This window comes from Narcine bancroftii, chromosome 14 (assembly GCF_036971445.1).
Source record: "Narcine bancroftii isolate sNarBan1 chromosome 14, sNarBan1.hap1, whole genome shotgun sequence".
Lineage (NCBI taxonomy): Eukaryota > Metazoa > Chordata > Chondrichthyes > Torpediniformes > Narcinidae > Narcine > Narcine bancroftii.
The window spans coordinates 26,550,346-26,570,138 of record NC_091482.1 but is presented as its reverse complement, the minus strand read 5'-3'; the positions used below and the strand labels follow the sequence as shown (position 1 = coordinate 26,570,138).

Genomic DNA, 19,793 nt, shown 5'->3' with positions numbered 1-19,793 from the left:
CTTCCATATTTGTCACCAACTGCATAAAAACAAAATAAATTATGTTCCGAGAGGTGAAAAGAAAGCAAGGCTTTTACTTGAATGTGCTGTTGTCCCAGGGCTGGGGGGCATAGGGCCCCCATTGCAAATGGCAGTACTAATGGATATCATTTTAAAATCATATACAAAATGGCTTCTGTGGCACTTGCACATTAAAACAGGGTGTAATGTATCCAATTTATTTTTCTCATCGATAACTTTGGCACCTTCCCCACATGCTTGCTAGAAAGTCAAAACTAAATATACACAACAGTACAGAGAAAACAAGAGGTGTGCCATGTATCCATAAGGCTTTCTTCTCAAGAAAAAACCCTTAATGATTTTTAAAAATAAATTAATTAATGCTTTTGATATGGTTCTTTTTAGCCAGGAAATTCCAAGATTTTCTACAGACTATTTTGTAAGTTTTTGTGCAAGCTTTATGCATACTGTGGTATACAAATTTGCCTCATATTGAGGGTTGCCTCATATTGAGCATTATCTCTCACTCTATTGGGTTTCTTACTCAGTAGAGGAAAATCTCAGCCAAAGCTTCATGACTTTAATTCAGTGGTTTTCCTATGCCATAGATGCTCTGGAATTAGGGCTATGGCATTGGATTTCTTAGCGATATGCAAATGCACCACAACACTCAATAGCCTGAATATGCCTGGGATTATCTGATCTCAGAAGCTAAGCATGCAAAAGACTGATCAGTACTTAGAGGGGAGACTGCCTTGGAACACCAGGTGCTGCAGGTTTCTGAGAGGGGTACTGGTGAAAGTGGCGATTGCCTTACATGAAATTCTTTAAATTTTGTCTACCATATGTTCTAAATGTACTACATTCTAAATGTAGTATTACATAACAACGGAACCTTTACCTCTATTAGTAAAGGTGGAATACAAGCAGAAATAAAGTTTGAAAGCCACTGTTTTAATCAGACACAATTGACTTGTTATGTGCACAGTTTCATAACTTCAAATGTGCCAATTTTTCTCAAGCAAAATATTTCAGTAACAATTGGGGCTAGAGCAGAGGTTCTCAACCTTCCCCACCCCCCTCATACCACTTTAAGTAATCCCTTACTAATCCCAGAGCACCTATGGTAATGGGGATTACTTAAAGTGGAAAGAAAAGTTTGAAATCCATTGCTTTAAATCAGTTATGAGAGCAACAAAATATATATATTTGCACAAAAAAAAATTGAAAATACATGGTTTGCATTTATGTTTAAGAAGCAATTTGGATTGCTGCAAATCCAGAATAATTAAACCAATAAGACTAACATGGTTACAGATATAAAAGTCAAATCCTCTTCTGATTCAGACCTCCATTTAATTTGTCTTTTATTATGTTAGCCAGACACTCACTATTGAGCTATATCTGTTTTAAATGTCATTTATTAAAATTACAATATTATAACATGACAGAAGGTTTGCTTTGTGTGAACAACTGTCCAGTGTTGTCTTTGCTGCAATGGATGGATCAATGTGCCACAGACTGGTGAGGACAAGTGTTCACTCACTACTTGCTGCAGATCCAAGCTAATGACAATATTTTTCAGAACTCAGTCACATGAGTCAATAATGGTCCTACCAAGTTATTATTAATGGACATTTAAGTTTCATATTCATAGTACCTCATGTCTCCTTGTTATTGTCAAGTGCTTGATACTATCTGACTCAATGTCATGAAATTTCAAAAACAATTTCCTCCTACCTGCTCACTTCTACCTTTGGAGGGTATCAATCTTACCAGTGGGACAGGATGGCTGGCATATTGTCTGCAAGATGATTTTGTGGAGCAGTATTTCTAACTTGGATGTCAATCTATGAATTTCATAAAGAGTACTTTTCTATGCCCAGCCACCTACACTTCCAGATTGAGAGTTTTCAACTTTATCTATTTTAAAATAATGGTTATGACATAACTGAGGCTTGTTAGACCACTTCAATGATTAGCAAGTTTGCAGATGACAATATAGTATCTGGTATTGTAGATAAAAGTGAACACTGTTACCAAAGAATGCAGCAAGATCTTGATCATTTAAGCAGGTGGATGATTGATGGAATTTAAAGCATTGAAATGAGAGGTGCTGCATTTTGGGACATCTAATGTGGGTAGGACCTATGGAGTGAATTTTAGGGAACTGGGGAGTGTTGGAGACCAGAGGGATTTAGGAGTACAGGTATATAGTACCTTGAAAATGCCATCACAGGTGGATAGGATAGTCAAAAAGGCTTTTGGCACATCAACCTTCATCGGAATATTTGAGTTTAGAAGTTGGGAGATCACATTTCAATTGGGTAAGATGTTGGTGAGGCCCTGTTTGAAGGATTATTCTCAGCTTTGGTCACTGTGGTATAGTAGAGGTAATCAAGGGTGCAAAGAAGATATTTATATTGCCAGGATTTGGAGTCCTGAGCAATAGGGAGCATTTGAGCAGGTTCAAGTTTTCTTCCTTTGAGCACAGGAGGAAGAGGGGTGATCTGATAGATGTACAAAATCATGAGATGAATTACAACATGTGTTCAAATTCATGCAGGTAGAGCAAGTGTAAATGGGACGTATTGGTCACTGTGGGCAGAAGGGTCTTTTTCTATACTATGACAATCATCATCTTCATTGCTCTGGGGCCTGCAGTCACATATTGTCAGGGGTGGCAGTTTTTCTCCCATGAGGTACAATTATGAGTCCAAGGAATGTTCAAGTGTTTTGTGTCACCATTACACAAGTTCTAGTCAAATTAAATGTCACACCTGTCATGGTGAGATTTATGTTTGTGTTTTTACCAAAGGAATATTCACAGTCATTTAACCATTGTTGCTAAAAGTGTACAACTACATTTCACAAGGGAAAGAATATGAGCATTTTGTGCTTGGACACATCACATTTTCTGAAGACTTGATTTCTTTAAGTTAACAGCCTAGAATTTTGAAAACTGTCATCATCATCATGAATCTCTTAGTTTCAGGTCACAAATTCATTCTTGATAACTAGCAATAAGTTTTTTTAAAAAGTAATTGTACGAGAGATAGTACCAAGCCTCTTAAGAAGAATTCTGCAGGTAGCAGATACTCAAGTATCGATACAGCACTAGTGAATACAAGTAAAATTCTGCCCTGAGGTGCTTATTTGTCCAGAAAAAAAAAGTTTTGTGATTTATGCTGTTCCATGATATAGCAGTTGATTTACGTTTAACCATCCTCACACTGTTATGTGGATTTAAAGAGATAAAATTGGTCACCAATACTTGCACATAACAATAAAGATGACATATTGCAGCGATCTTTAAGATTATTTTAAACAGCAATTGAAATACAAATGTTAAATTATAACATTTAATTAAGGGATTTTGCAAGTGAAAATGTAATGCCATGCTTGTTTGAAAATGGTTATTAAAATCATGTTGCACATGAACCAGTGACAAGTTGTTATGGCATCAATGGATAATCATTTATCATACAGGCACATATAATGGTAATTTAAAACTCACAAGAGATTACTTTTGTCCTGTTAAAGTCTGCTTTATATTGTGTACTCTATAATAGTTCTTTGCAATAATTATCCAATGCAACTAGAGCACATCAGATGACTTTCCTACCATCAGAAAGCCAGAAGTGGAGGTATCTGGTTATGACTGCATAACGTTCAGTTTGATTCACAACTCCTCAGAAAATGAGTTGTCTACATCTAGCAACATTTAAGCAACTGCCATGCCTAATAAATGGCTATGTTCATACAAAGCAAATCAATGATTATGTTTAATAAGAGAGTTTAACAAACTAATCTTAATAATCAATTTCAAAAGCATCACCAAGTCCTCTGATATCACTTACAAAGGTACCATTAGTTTCTGCTAATAAAAGCCATGATTATTGTTTGACTACATCGTCTTTGTCTACTTTAGCAGAAACTAATGGTACAAAAATGAAAGACAATGGGCGCATACACAGTTATACCCAAGTGAGTGTCTTTAATGGTAGAGATAATACACGGCCAATGTCAGTAAAGCAAGGCGAGACAAGAGGAAGACTGACAGCTCAGCAGAGATTCGCCACAGTCTCCCCCTGGCAGAAGGGTTAAAATCAAAAGGGACAAGCTGCTAGGTAAAATTTTAACAGGCAGGCAATTTACTGCAAGCACAATACATTAATAAAATAAATGGCATTGAGAATTCACTGACAGCCAAAACAAGGGCAATATCTAGCAGAGCAATCAGAAAATAATGAGATGTTTATGAATACTGAAGCCCCTCGGGTTGTTTATGGATACGAGTGGACTTTCTAATTGGAACAGGTGCAGGCATTGCAACCTTGGGAGCTGACGGTGTTGATACACATTTACTGCCCTGACATCACATTTTACCATTAAAGACACTCCCCTTGGGTATAACTGTTTATGCATCCATTGTCTTTCATTATCGTACCATTATTTTCTGATAATAAAAGCCATGATTATTGTTTGACCACGTCACTTTTGTCTACTTCTTTAACTGGCAAATGTTCAGCATGCAGAGTGCCTTAGTCAAGCTTTGCTCATAGCAGCTGTTTGAAGAGTGGTGGGAAACAGCAATGGTGTCATCCAGAATGAAATGTTGGTTGATGCCACTTGCTGTTGGGGTGACTCTCTTAAAGCATTTCCTCATTCCTGCTTAGTAAGAGCCACCCTGTTCAGAGGCTTTATCGGTAAACTTGGAGACTTTTTGTGTGGAGGGGGGCGTTAATTATCTCTAATGTTATTGTTCATATTTTGGGCAAATTCATAAAGAACCTGCAAATGCAGCAACAGTTTAATGTTTTCAACAAATGGGACTGAAAATAAAGTAAAATGCTTTAAAATTTATATGTTCATGCAAATGAAGTCCAGTGTAAGTAGTATTTTTGTCTTTTAATGTTTATTGTTAGTAAGTCTCAAGCAACGAGAAAATACACTTATCTGACATCTATCAATCCTCATAGGTGCCAGATACCAGGGGTTGATTGTAATGACACATTTGAGAGAGCAGAAGAAGCTTTTGTGGACACTAATATTTTTAATGAAGGGATGTCTAAGTAGGGAATACCATTGCTATGTTCAAAGTTTTAGACAATTTTACTTTCTCATGACAGGGTGAATTATGTGTTTTATTTAAAAATCACTTGCACAGCTTTTAATGAGACGTATATCTACAAATTAAGATTCTAGTAGGTGCCCAAAATGAACTGGACTAATGTCAAAGATTATGAATTTGTTAGGTGGTCCAGTCACATTCAGTGCAAGTCAGTATTGACATCATCTCCTCAATGAGAATAAATACAGGTGCACCTCAAGGATGCATGCTCTACTCCCATGATTGTGTGGCTAGGCACAATTCAAATACCATCTACTAATTTGCAGATAACACCACAGTTGTTGGCAGAATCACAAACTGCAATGAGGAAGCATACAAGAAGGAGATTGATCAGCTAGTTGAGTGGTGTCACAACAACATTGTTGTTCTCAAGGTTAGCAAAACTAAGGAATTGATTGTGGACTTCAGGAAGGGGAACACAAGAGAACACAAACTAGTCCTCATCGAACAGTTAGCAGTGGACAGGGTAAAGAGCTTCAAATTTCCTGGCTATCAAAATTTCTAAAGATGCACCCTAGGGTCATCATGTCAATGCAATCATAGCGAAAGCTCACCAGTAGCTATATTTTGATGAGACTTTGAGAAAATTTGGTTTGTCACCAAAAACTCTTGCAAATTTCTACACACGTACCATGGAGAGCATTTTGACTGGTTACATCACTGTCTGGTATGGACATGCCAATGCACAGGACAGCAAGATGCTACAGAGGATTGTAAACTCAGCCAGAGCCTTCACGGGTATTAGTCTTAACTCCATTGAGAACATCTTTTTGATGCAGTGTCTCAAGAAATCAGCCTCTGGGGAAGTCACATGATGCTCTAGGGTTAGGACATGGAACCTAACCCTCCTGGGAAAACTAAAAAGTTTTCCTACGTTTTAAATTATTAAAAGTTGTCTAAAGTACCTTTAAACCTCTACAAGACATGACTCCAAAAATAAATAAATAGAATGATATTTTAAAAACTGCTGCCTTACCTGGAGACTGTTGTGATGCGAAAACAAGGAAAGAAAAGTTGCCTACTATTGAAGAGGAGCAGGGAGCTAGTACATGCTGCTCCCAGGGTGTGATTCTCTTGAAGGCTCATCTTTCGCCATTGCTCTCCTGCAGCAACGGAAAGATAGCTTTGAAGAGGAGGAAACTGGAAGTGACAATGGAGGCCTTCATCAGCATTGACATAAGACTACTTGGGCTTGCAGACACTGGGCAGTGAAGATGAAGATCCAGAAGAAGAGATAAAGAGGAAAAACTACTAGAACTCCTTAACTAGATTTAAATCTAAGGTTAAGGACATATCAAATAATGAACTGTGGGCAAATATAAAGGGGGAAATATGTAAAGTTCTTGAGGCTGTGTAGGAGAAACAATATTAAGATCATAGATCTTAAAGAAGATGTGGAAAAGCAAGATATGATTAACTTTCTCCTGCAATGGCTTCCTGAAACACTGCATGCTGAACGTTTTGACTGTCCTGAAGAGAGTGAAAGAGCACACAGGGCTCTCAGACCCAAACAGTCTCCAAATCAAAATCCACACTCTATATTAATTAAATCTCTCCAGTACCAAGATAGAGTTTAATCTTTGGTATCTTCAAGGGCTAAATTGACAAGAGGCCCATCAAGGTGGTAAAATTCTATTTTATCTTGATAAAAGTGCTGACATTAAACAGCGGTAAATTCAACCTGGTTCAGGAGACTTTATGGGAGAAAAGATTATAGGTCTTTAATTATTATCAAATAGCTCATTTGAGGTCTCTTGCCTCTTTAAGGGATCAGGAAAACTGGCGTGTGTCAAAATAGAGATGAATAAAATAGAAGAGAAATTAGCAGAGGAACTTATTTATAAATGGGATTCAAGATTAATAACTGGTGTGAAGAAAGCACCTTTGCTTAAGCATTTGATTACTGTAATTGAATAAGATAAATAATGAAATAGGACCAAAAGGAAGTACATCACCTAAAACACCTTTGATTCAAAATAATCTTATACCTTTTACTAAAGATGACCTTTCTTTAAATATTTGGTTTCATAACAATCTTCTACTTTTTAAATATTATTATGAAAAGGATCGATAACTGTTGAAATGACATCAAAGAAATAAATAATGAAATTACTTCAAATACACTTTTGCTATCTTCAACTAAGGGGGTACTTGCAGAAAAAAATTAAGTCAACAATGTATTTGCCAGCTTGCAGTGATTTGGAAGTTCTTATTAGAAGTTATACCAAGATTATTATTTCTGCAGTGTATTTTCATTACAAGCAGGTACTATTAAAAAAGGAATGCATAAATATAGAAAGAAATGGGAGGTTGATCCAAATGCTACAATTGATGATAAAAGTTAAGCAGAACTCAAGATTCTATAACAAATATTAGAAAGGTTAGATACAGTTTAGTTAAAATATTTACAATTATATTTAAGTGCAAAAATTGCATAAAATCAAATCAAATAAATGTTTTTGATGTGGTGCACTGTACTTTGTCATGTTCTAAAGTTAGAACTTTTTGGATGGTTTTAGAAACCGATTACTGGGATCGTTGTTCCACAAAATCCAGATTTTATTTTGTTGGGGAAAATAGAAAGAACAAGACCCGAATTAAAACTTTAATTTTATCGTTAAATTTATTAAAATACTTTAGTGGTGGCAAGGAGGTGTACTACAGCAACTTGGAAGTCAGATGTACATTTGGGCACATCTCAAATTCAAAACTGTATACCCTTGGAGAAGATTACATACAATTTGAAAAATAAATTTTTGAACAAATATGGAGCGCATTTAGGAAAAGTTTAGGGCTAAATGTGTAAGAATGTAATTCCAGCCTCAAGACCTGTATAATCTTCTCTAAAGTTGTTTAATATAAATACTTTAAGATTCCATTGTGAGGAAACCCTTTGTGCAATCCCGATGGATTACTCTTTTTATACAGTTATTTTATACAACTATATATTGTATCTGTTATCATAAATATACTGATCGATGATAAGGTGTTAATACCATGTAATCACTGTAATTTTCAAACTTTGACTGTATAATTGCATGGATGAAAACTTTAAATATTCAAAAAATATCAGCCTCTATCATCAAGGACCCTTACAGTCCAGGCCATGCCCTTATCTCAGTTACCATCAGGAAGGAGACACAGGACCCTAAAGATGCATGACCAATATTACAAAAACAGCTTCTCCTCCACTATCAATTTTCTGAACAAACAATGAACCTCCAGACACTTTTTTTCTTGTTTTTGCACTATTTATTTTAAAAATTGTATACAAGGATCTATAATTTATTGCAACTTTAGTGAACAATATTTCTGCTGCAAACAACAAATTTTGTGACACATATTCATGGCAATAAACCGGATTCTGAAATAGGGATAATGAAAATCCCTGGTCTGGATGGGATGGATCCATAAAAAAAATTGCAAGTCTGAGGGTAGAAAAAAGACATGAAAAATGGATGAATATTTACAAATACAAAGATTGTTTAAAACACAAGACATAATGGTGATACCTTTATTAATCTTGCCATTGTAAATTAGCATTTTTGTGAAACATGCTTATAATTAGATAGAAAAATAACAAACCCAAATTGCATTTTATTGTACCCAGATCAATCAAAAGTAATTAGGAGCCAATGACCCATGACATAAAATGCAGAAGAGGTCACATCATGAGCACCAGATGCAGTAAATGTCCTCTACAGATTCACAACTTAAGTGTTGCTTCACTTGGAAGGTATTTCTGCATATATTCAAAAAATTATTCGTCCTAGTTTAAAATTAGTCTGTCCTTACCATATGCACATTTAACATTTGATTATAATTCTTCATGGCTCCTAGCAGGAGGTTTATACACCACTTCCATCTTGAATGCTATTCAATTTCTTACCTGTATAGTCGTTACTTTTCGTTACTGAGTACAAGATCAACATAGTTACTACCCTTACTAATCCTTATAAATTCTCTCTCTTTCCTGCAATCCTTTATAATGTAGTTGCATGCTTACAGCTATTTCTAAGTACATTTCCAATTAGATGAAAACCACTAACAAAATTCTCAGTTATCCGCAAAACTTTTCAGCGGCAACGTCACAAGTTGAATTCTTTTCACCTCCTGTGCTCAAGTGGGACTCCGATGAGCAGTTGGTGCCAGTTTGAATCCAACAAAGAGCTCTCAAGAACTGCATTTATTTTATTTTTGTAATCAGATATCACTTTTTTTTGGATGGAATTAAACTTTATTTCATGCTTGGAAAAACCTTCCCTTGTTCTTTGTTGTTTTAACCGCTGATACAAGTACTATGTTGATGCTACTGGGCTGCGATTGGAGTGGAGACCTCAGGCTCCCAGGCAGGTTCAGTGACAGCTGTGGGGAGGTGTCAGGATCAGCCGACAGCCGGTACAAGTATTCTGCTGCTTAAATTGGGCTGCTTAAAGCCATTTCTCAGCTCTCTGGAAGTGCAGTTAACTGATACACATCTGGTCCTGAGCATTTCAGGTATTTGGAAATGCACTGTGTAATAGTTATCTCTGCCAAATCAAATTTACATCTCAATTCATTCACTTTTTCCTCGACATTGAGTTTGTATGATTTTTTTTGTTTATACTCTAGAAGTCCTTTAATGCTTTACATGGATACGTGATCCACAAATTTGCAGATGACATTAATATTGGGGGTGCAGTGGACAGCAAGAAAGGTTTTCAATTCTTTGGAGTGATCTGGACCAGCTGGAAAAGTGGATTGCAAAATGGCAGATGGACCTTAATGTGGTCAAGATTGAGGTGTTATCCTTTGGGAGGACAAACCAGTGCTAGACTTGTACGATAAATAGTAGAGCACTGTGGAGTGCAGTAGTGCAGTACAATTCCTTTAAAGTGGTATCACAGATAGTTAGGATTGAAGAGAGCTTTCGTAAAAAAGTTGGGATGTTTTGCTGAAGTTTTATAAAATAGGGAGGCCAAAATTGGAGTTCTGCATTGTGTGCAGTTTTGGTTACCTATCTACAGGAAAGATATCAATAAGATTGGAAGAGTGCAGAGAAAATTTATAAGGATTTGCCAAGATTGGAGGAGCTGAGTTACAGGAAAAAAAAGTTGAATGCATTTGTTTTTTTTTTAAGCATGAGAAAATGTGGAGAAATTTGATACAGGTATACAAAATTATGAGGGGAATACACAGGGTAAATGCAAGTAGGCTTTTTCCCACTGAAATTGTTGGATTAGACAAGAACAAGGGGACATTGGTTAAGGGTGAAAGGTAAAATGTTCAAGGGGAACATTAGTGGGAACTTCACTTAGAAGGTGATCAAAGTGTGGATCAAGCTGCCAGCATTAGTGGTGGATGCAGGTTAGAATTCAGCACTGAAGATTAATTTGGACAAGTACATGGATGATAGGGCTTTGATCTTGAAGGTTGAAGGTACTCAAAAATAGTTTTGGTACAAACTGAATGGGCCGAATAACCTATTTCTGTGCTGTAATGTTCTATGGTATTTATTACATCCTTCCCCTTTTAATTTACACCTTTTTACTATTGATTTTATTTACAAACCCTGAACCACTCTTCCTTTTGTTTTAGAACTATTATTAAGATATTTCTTCCCTGACCTCACCTTCTTACTTCTTCTGCCCAGTAGAAAGATTTCATGACTTTTTTTTTAGCCTCAATAAAGGGTCCCAACTCAATGTTGACTGATAATTTATATATGTGAATGCTGCCTGATATCCCTGGCAATATCATATTCCCTTGGAAATATCCCTGCATCTGCAGTGTTTTGGTTAACCAATTTATCTTTTCCTAGCTTTGGTATTGGTACCACAATGCAATGTTATTTTACACAATTATAGAGTAAAAAGTAATCGGCTGTTTTTTTAAAAATAACACCCTTACCCAGTAAAAAAAATAACGACTTGGGTGTTATTAAACAGAAAGCAACAGATTGATTTTCCATTGTCCTTTATCAAGCGGTAGTGGGATAGTTTTACCAGAGCCTTTATACCGTCGTAATGTTAAACATCTGCAAATCTCTTTTTTTTTTTAAACCGTCTAGCATTTTTAGCAACGACTTGTCAGAATTTACGCATTTACGAGATTACTTGGAATGTGAATTATGATTTGAAAATTCCCTGTAAGTGGATTCTCGGAAATAGCAGCCTTGGGTCCTATTCGTGCAATATAGTCTTTAGGATTTGCAGTGGAATCACGCAACAGTTCGTACTATCAATAGAAATCTATACAACGCATGAACATAGCATTTGAACGCTACGGGACATGAAAGTTGGCAACTGTATCATCTGAAACTAAGTCTAATACAGCACCGATTTTGGAACTGAGCGTTAGAATTTCCCAAATACACACAAGACAAACAACAACAAAATCACAGAGTGGCGCTGTTCGCTGTTACTTTCGGTCTCTTAATTAAATCCTCTATGCATTGCATCTGATTTAGAATTAGTTTGTAAAACTCGTCTCAAACTTCATTCTCCAACCTTGAATTAACGCAGAAGCGATTTATGACACTTTGACAGAGATAAAACGATTGAGTCGCTTTTATACGCTCACAGATTATAAAGTGAAACAAGTCTGCAAACGCTGTGATTGTAGTAAATTTGGCCTGAGCCCCAAACGTTAGCTATATATCTCCGACTCCTACTGACGCTATGGGACTTGCAGCGTTTCTCCAGCGCTTTTGTGCAAATTATAAAAGACTTTCCAACAAAAAATCGCCCATGACCGCCGAATGTCACTGTATTGTTTGAGATGAAGACTACCCTGTGTAGATATTATGTAACCAGATATTTCTTCCACGGCTGTACTTTTTCAACTTTAATTTTACCGCACTACAGAAAAAACGAAATTGGTTTGTTAATTTGCCCCCAACGTGATCGATTTTGAATGATTAGCTAGTCCTGTAACTAGATGCCTCGTGGAGAAATAATATGCAAAGAAACGACACTCAAGTACTGCTTGGTACAATATTCTTCCATTAAAATCGTTTTGGTCTTTGCAACATAACCATTTGTGTCATGTGTCCTCTTGTACACATTTCTATAAAAGCCTACTTTCTAAATTTGTTAAAAGCATATTTTCTGTATTATTAACCAAATTCCTCATTTTGCAATGCTGCCATTAAAACACCACACGTTTTATTCTTTTTCAAAATGCTGGTGAAAACGTCTTTGCCTCCACAAATGCCCTTAACCTGTTGAGTTCCTTTCCAGCAATATTTTTTGGCTCCAGAGTCCAGCATCTGCAGTCACTGGATTTAGTTTTCCAGTGACCAGATAATAAAAATGTTAAAATTGAAGCAGTAGTAAACAATGTTCTTTGAGCTTGAGAAACCCACCCAAAATACAAATATATTTCTTTCCCCAAGCTACTGCAGAAAAGCTTGAACCCAGTATTAGAAATCGGTTTCTTTTTGATAATTTTAAAATATATACACAGACCAAAAATAAACCAGAAAATGTTGGCTGACATGGCATTGTTTTGAAATAAGGAAAATTCTGATCTTTCACAAAAGTTTTTTTTTAATGCACATTAAAAGTACTTACAGATACAAAAAAATTGGAATTCCTAAATAACATTAGAAAATGTTAGAAATAGGAGGATCAGTACATTCAAAGACAAAAATAGAAGTTCTTCCCAAGAGCCTCCATTCGATTATGGAATGCAATAAAGTAGGATAAGAATTGGCCCTTTTGGCCCATGATGTCTTGCTAACCATTGTCCTGAATTAAACTAATCCCACCTGTTCACACAGGATCCATATATGCCCATGTGCCAGTCTAAATACCTTGTAAAAAATAAGCATCTGCTTCCACCATCTCCCCTCTCAGCACCCTCCACTGTGTAAAAAAAACCTTGCCTCACACATCTCTTTTAAACTCCCACCACCACCCCCCCCCCCCCCCACCTTAAAACTAAGGTCTCTAGTTTTTGATATAGCCTTCCTGAGAAAAAAAATTCTAACCTTTCTATACCCCTCATTATTTTTATAAACTTCTATTAGGTCTCCTCTGGCTCCAGAGAAGATCATTCACATTTGTCCAACCTCTCATTATTGATAATGCACTCTAATCTAGGGACTATCTTGGTAAACAACTTCTGGACCCTCTCCAAAACCTCCACATCCACCCTGTAAAGTGCTCAGAATGCTCAAAATATGGCCTAACCGAAGTTTTATATAGCTGCTTCATAGCTTCCAGACTTTTATACTCCATATCTAGAGCAATGAAGGTCCTGCATCTTTTACTTGACCATCCTATCTAGTTGTGATATTACTTTCAGTGAGCTACTGACATCAATACCCCTTAAATTTGACCTTCAAGTGCAACATATCACACTTGCCATCTACCTATATCTCCATTTGAACTAATAACCTGCTGTTTCCTTTGACAATCTTCTTCACAATTTGCAAATATTATCATTTGCAAACTTCTAATTGTCCATCTACATACAAATCACAAACAAACAAAGGCTCAAGCACTTGCTCCCAGTGGAGGACAAAAGTCAGAGGAAATCCCTGTGAACCCAATCCACCAAGTCATGTGTTTTAATTCTTCTGGATCAGCATCCCATTAAGGACCTGTCAATTGTTTTACTTAAGGTCTGCCCTTGCATTATTTTCACCACTTCCTCAAAAAAGTCATCAAGTTTGTAAGTCTTGTCGTGTTCTGAACAAAACTATGCCTAATAGGATCATAGTTTTCCAAATCCCAGGTCTAAAAATCCTCTCATTAGGTTACCTCCACTGATGCAAGGCTCACAGGCCTAAAATTTGCAGTGCCAGTTATTATCTTTGCAAAACACAGCAACAACATTGCCTACTCTCCAGTCCTCTTTGGTCTCACATGCATCTATCAATAAGGTTTTCAGAACCATGTTTGGGACAGGAATGGTGTTATGGAGGTTGCAGGTGGTGCAAGACTTTGCCTCAGACATATTAGTTGTGATTTCTGGAATGCAACTTATTATCTAATCATTGGACTTTGCTGGGAGCTGAATCGGACCTGAAGAACCGAATGGCTTCCTGAATTTTTGGAATGTAATTTTCCCGAGATCATTTGGGAGTACGAGTTCCATCATTAGCCAACACAATGGATACTTTAATCAAATAAGTCGTAAACTTATTACCTGTGTGAGGGTTGGCAGGTGGGTGTTGAAAAAAAATAGGTTCGTAACGATGCGGAGTTTCTAAGTTCAGCGCTTTTGCTCGGGAGGGAACAACCTTGATGCTGGAGTTTGCGCAGGCAGCTTTGAGCCGAGCACATTGCATAGGCGAGAATTAGTGACGACTTCATCGTTCCATTTTGGTAAGACATTCTTGCTTTACTGGCGTATGAAATATGGATTTTCTGTCTTTTGCAACGAGATTGCGCACTGATTATAGAAACATTGCTGAGCTTGATACTCAACTGTTCATCGTAGTATTTTTACAAAAAACGTAAGAGGGGTATAATTTGCGCTCAGATGAAGTCAGATGCATAGCTTTTGTTGGATTTGAACTGGGTCTATTTATTATGCACACTGGATGACAAAATAGTCGCCGTGTAAAACTGGTTTTTCAGACATGCTCCTCGATCATAATTCCACCCCACCCACCAACCAAGTTCCTCAACGCCGAACAGTTTTTTTTTTAATTTTTATTTTTCACACCATAAACCACATTGACCATGATACACACATTTTCCTTTTCAAATATATAGTGTCATTTTCTCCCCCTCCCTACCTCCCATCCCACCCTCCCTACCTCCCATCCCACCCTCCCTACCTCCCATCCCACCCTCCCTACCTCCCATCCCACCCTCCCTACCTCCCATCCCACCCTCCCTACCTCCCATCCCACCCTCCCTACCTCCCATCCCACCCTCCCTACCTCCCATCCCACCCTCCCTACCTCCCATCCCACCCTCCCCCCCCCCCCATCCCACCCTCCCCCCCCCCCCATCCATTTAAAGTACAAAATCTAAGATACATTAAACCAGTCAAACACCGATAAATTGAATATATAACAAACAGATACACTATCGCGAGGAAGGGCAGAATGTATTATAAAATAGTAACATGCACGTGTTAAGAATGGAAATTAAAATTTAAAAGTCTAAATCTTCAAAAGTTATACAAAACCGACAGTAGAAGAACGGGTCGTAGAAATCTAACATTAATTTTATTCCTTAATAGCTTAACACAAATGTAAGAACGCTCCAGTAATGTAACAGATGTCAGGATCTTAAAAGATTGTATACCCACCTCCTTCCAAAGAAGCTTTGATGAGGTTCAGAAGCAGGTAGCCTTGGAAGAGCCACAGAGCCATCTTGTCGGGCACTCCAAAATACTAACGCTCTCCAAATTCTATCGCTTTTATTCGCTTGACCCTAATTGCCATTTGTAAGAGACGGATGTGGACAATACGTAATTAGCGAGGGTCCCGATTCCGTCCAAGTAGCCAGTTGACTTTATTCCCGTAATTTTTTTTCTCTCTAGCCATTCCTGCCAACATTGCAGAGCCCTTGCCAGCATCTGTTTTCCTTGCCAGGTCGATTGCGTGCGTTCTGAGACGATCACACTCAAAAAAAGGACAGCAAGTCAGCTCGATCAGACGGTTCGGATCGTGCACGCAGTCTTGCCACAATATGGGCAGAAAAATCAACGCATGAATTCGGTTTTCCGCACTGTCTCCGGACAAAGCTGCGGAAACAGACAGCTTTTTCAGGCAAAATCGGTCATTCTTGTAAAACATGCATTTCCTAGGGAATATGATAGCAATTGACTCAACAGTTATTTCTATGGAGATTACACGCGAATAACAAATTGCAATTAAGAAGTACCTCGAGTATAAATTAGTCGACCCAATGGAACAATTTAACATCATCCAAACCTATCCCGACCCACCAAAATCAAACTAAAACATGATTTAAAGAAAAACTTCAAATTCAGGAAATCGGTCATATATTAACCCGTCCAGGTACGACTCAAATTGCGCAAAGGCACCAAGATTATAATTCATCCCTTGCAATTATTAGACTTTTTATATAATTAGAAATAGGTCCAGACACTTTTGAAAATACAACTATTGATAATAATGTTATATAGTCCCTCTATGAAGTAGACTATAAATATATTGTTTTCAAATGGAATTGATACACATCAACATATATAAAGGTGCAACGATGAAGCAAATAAACAATGTTAATTTAAAGAAATTTAATGAAAAACATCGCAAGAAAAATTTTGCAGGTGAAATATGCATGTTAACATTACATGCCGAAACTGCATGACGGTCATTGAAACAGCCGCAGGATAGCATGCCCTGCAGATTGTTGACTCGTTTTGTAAGTAATGTCAAATATGTCTTTTTTCAATTTGGCAGTGTTTTACTCATATTGTTGGCTGCTTCTGTATCATATATCGGTCTTATCCAATTGAGGCATTTTACTATTTATTTTAAATGGAATTAGTTTGTTTACCTTCCTTAGTCAGTCTGGGGCCATCCAGGTTCAAAAATGGGTGGACCAGCTTTCAGTACACTGCAGATTTTCCAGTACCTGTTTCTGATATGACATTTCAGAAATGCACTTTGCACAGAAAATTACCTGAATGAATACGCCGGTGACAGGTCTCCTGATTTATTAGAGATTGCCATGGATGGTCCAAAGAAGCTGAGAAGTGATGGGGAGAGGTTGAGGGCGACAAAGGATAGGTCTCTTATGGGAGAAAGAAGGTGGTGGGGAGCTGGAAAACGAGAAAAATGGGGAGGGTTAGGGTTAATGGAAATTGGAGAAGTATTCTGGTCACTCTCATATATACAAACCAGTAATAATAATGCATTTTTTTTAAAAATTCACACGATGAACCATATTGACCAAAATACACATAAACAATAATAATGCATTTTTGTTGCAGAGAGCAGACTTTACAATTCCAAAAGTATGAAAAAGTAGCAGAGGTGCAATGATCATCGACTTCCTTGTATTTTGAGTTTCTCCAGAAATTCAATCCTGTGGTTTTTGATCTGAAAATGGATATTGGTTTAATTGTGTGAACCCTTTAGTTAGCAAAATAAGCATGAGAGAAATTTCCATTTTTTGCTTAAACTCTCTATGTATTATATCACTTGTATTGTAAAACAAGGAAAGCATCCAACCTGGATGGAGTACCTGGCCGAGCATTGAAGATCTGTGCTGACCAACTTACCAAGGTATTTACGATATCTTCAATATTTCATTCCAGCAGGGCGTGGTACCCACCTGTTTCAAACAGACACCCAAGAAGAGTGTGGTAACCTGCCTTGATGACCATCGACCAGCCGCAATTATATCACAGAAATGAAGTGTTTGAAAGGCTGGTAATGAAGCACATCTGCTCCTGTCTGAGCAGTGACATGGATGCTTTCTAGTTTGCCTATCATAGTGACAGGTCTACAGTGGATGCCATCTCTCTGGCTCTACGTAAAGCCCTGGAATACCTGGACAGCAAACATGCATACATCAGGATGCTCTTTATCAACTACAGTTTGGCATTTAACACCATCATCCACTCAAAACTGATCAGCAAACTCCAAGACCTGGGAGTTAATACCCCACTTTATAATTGTATCATAGATTTCCTCTCCAGACCACAATCAGTGAAGATTGGTAAAAACTTCTCCTCCACAAGTACCTCCATTACACCTACGACCGTGTGTCTCGGTACAACATCACTATCTACAAATTTGCCGATGATGCCACGGTAGAGGGTTGAATAAAGAAAGGGGATGAGTCAACATACAGGAGGGAGATTGAAAACTTGGCTGAATGGTCACCAACAACAACCTTACACTCAATGTCACCAAAACTAAGGAGCTGATTGTTGACTTCAGGAAAGGAAAGCCAGAGGTTTACAATCCAGTGATCAGAGGTGGAGAGGATGAGCATTGGGAGTCACTATCTTGGAGGATCTCTCCTGGACCCAACCCACCAATATCATCATGAAGAAAGCACGTCAGTGTCTCTACTTCCTCAGGAGTTTGCAGAGGTTTGGTGTGACTCTGGCAAACTTCTACAGAGGTGTGGTAGAAAATGTGGTTATGGTCTTGTATGGGGATCCTGAGCGTAAAGGTAGTGGATACAGCCCAGGATATCACAGGCTATTGCGTACACCTACAGGGAATGCTGTCATTGGAAGATAGCAGCAATCATCAAAGACCCACACCGCCCAGGACACACTATTTTCACTGCTGCCATCAGGAAAAAGGTCTAGATGCCACAAGACTTGTACCACCAGTTTCAGGAACAGTTGCTACCCCTTCACCATCAGATTCCTCAATGACAAACTCAGTCAGAGGCTCATTTAAGGATTCTTACTTGTCCACATTACTGATTTTCTTTTTGTTCTCTCCATATTGCAGTCATTTTGTTTACATTCATTATCTATTTACAGTTCCTTTATTTGTTTACATGTTTATGCTGTGTACAGTTTATTTTTACACTACCAATTAGTGATAATTCTGCCTCACCCACAGGAAAAATGAATCTCAGGGTTGTATGTGATGTCATGTATGTACTCTGACAATAAATCTGAAATCATTCTGTGGTGCTAGACTTTGTAAAAGATGCTGGACAAACCTTAAAACCTTTTATTCTGCCACAAATTCCAGATAACTGTAGCGTCTGCTAACGGCAATAGTACCGAAATGAGAGACATTCACACAGCATGAGGTGAACCAGTAAATTAACTTTATTTTGAATTACTCGCACTGCTCAAGGAGACCGCCCACTTCCTGTGAGGGGCATGCTGGCCTTAAGAAGTGACATCAACACGTCACAATGTCACTCCCCACCCAGTGGCACACTACACGGAAGTGGCGCTGTCCCCCGGGCAACGTGTGTCGCCAACCACGGGCTTTTACTCAGAAGGGAAGTGGGGCCCACACCACTTTGTGTCGGACAACTGGGGCGGCAATTCAGCCTGTCTAACTGCACAGTCGCTCAGCCCGCTACACCACACCCCCAGAATCACTGCCACCCTTTAAGCAAGTTACTGTACTGTCTTGGGGTGGGTGGCCTCTGTTTCTGACCTGGGGATCTGGGGCAGGCTGGTCTGAGTCCAGATGCACTGCCTTGAGGCAGTCAATGGTAAACCTGTCCTGCTGACCACCAATGTCCAAGGTGAAAACAACACCATCGCGCTGCAACACCTTGAATGGGCCTTCGTAGGGGTGTCCCTTGCTGTCCTGTCCGAAAAAAACAAATTTGGTGGATTTGCAGGTTTGCCAGGACGTGGCAGGGTGAAGAGTGTGTTGGGAAGGTGGCGGAGGTTTCTGTTTACCTGTTTGTTCCCTCAATCGCTGGAGGATGTCTAGAGCACTGGGTTATGGGCCTGGAGGGTTGAAGTGAATGTCCCCTGGGATGGTAAGCGAGGAGCCATACACAGTCTCGGCTGACAACACTGGTAGGACTTTTGGTGCTGTGCGAATTCCTAACAGCACCCATTGGAGTTCATCCATCCAATTAGGGTTTTGTAGTCGGCTTTCAGGAGGCATTGGAAACGTTCGATGAGATGTGGTGTAACTGGCGGCCCCAGAACTTAGCTACAACTTTGTGGCTTGGTGTTGTTGGTTCAGAGCAAGAACATGAACTAGGCCCCTAGGTCCGAGGTGATGTGGGTCGGGACTCCAAAA

The 19,793-nt window shown here is 38.4% G+C and overlaps 1 protein-coding gene across 11 annotated transcripts in view; it reads right to left on the bottom strand.

Annotated features, from left to right (window-relative positions):
* The window catches only part of LOC138749782 (elastin-like), a 270,705-nt gene extending 255,003 nt beyond the window's left edge, over nt 1–15,702 (bottom strand). For 5 of the 11 annotated variants that reach the window (XM_069911640.1, XM_069911636.1, XM_069911637.1 and 2 more), the window contains exon 1: nt 15,386–15,700. In XM_069911640.1, the coding sequence (XP_069767741.1) occupies nt 15,386–15,449 (64 nt within the window). In that variant the 5' untranslated portion in view covers nt 15,450–15,700. Of the gene's footprint in view, nt 1–15,385 lie in introns of all 11 variants that reach the window. The other 6 variants (XM_069911633.1, XM_069911642.1, XM_069911634.1 and 3 more) reach the window with 3 other exon arrangements.
* Between the last annotated feature and the right edge of the window lie 4,091 nt (nt 15,703–19,793).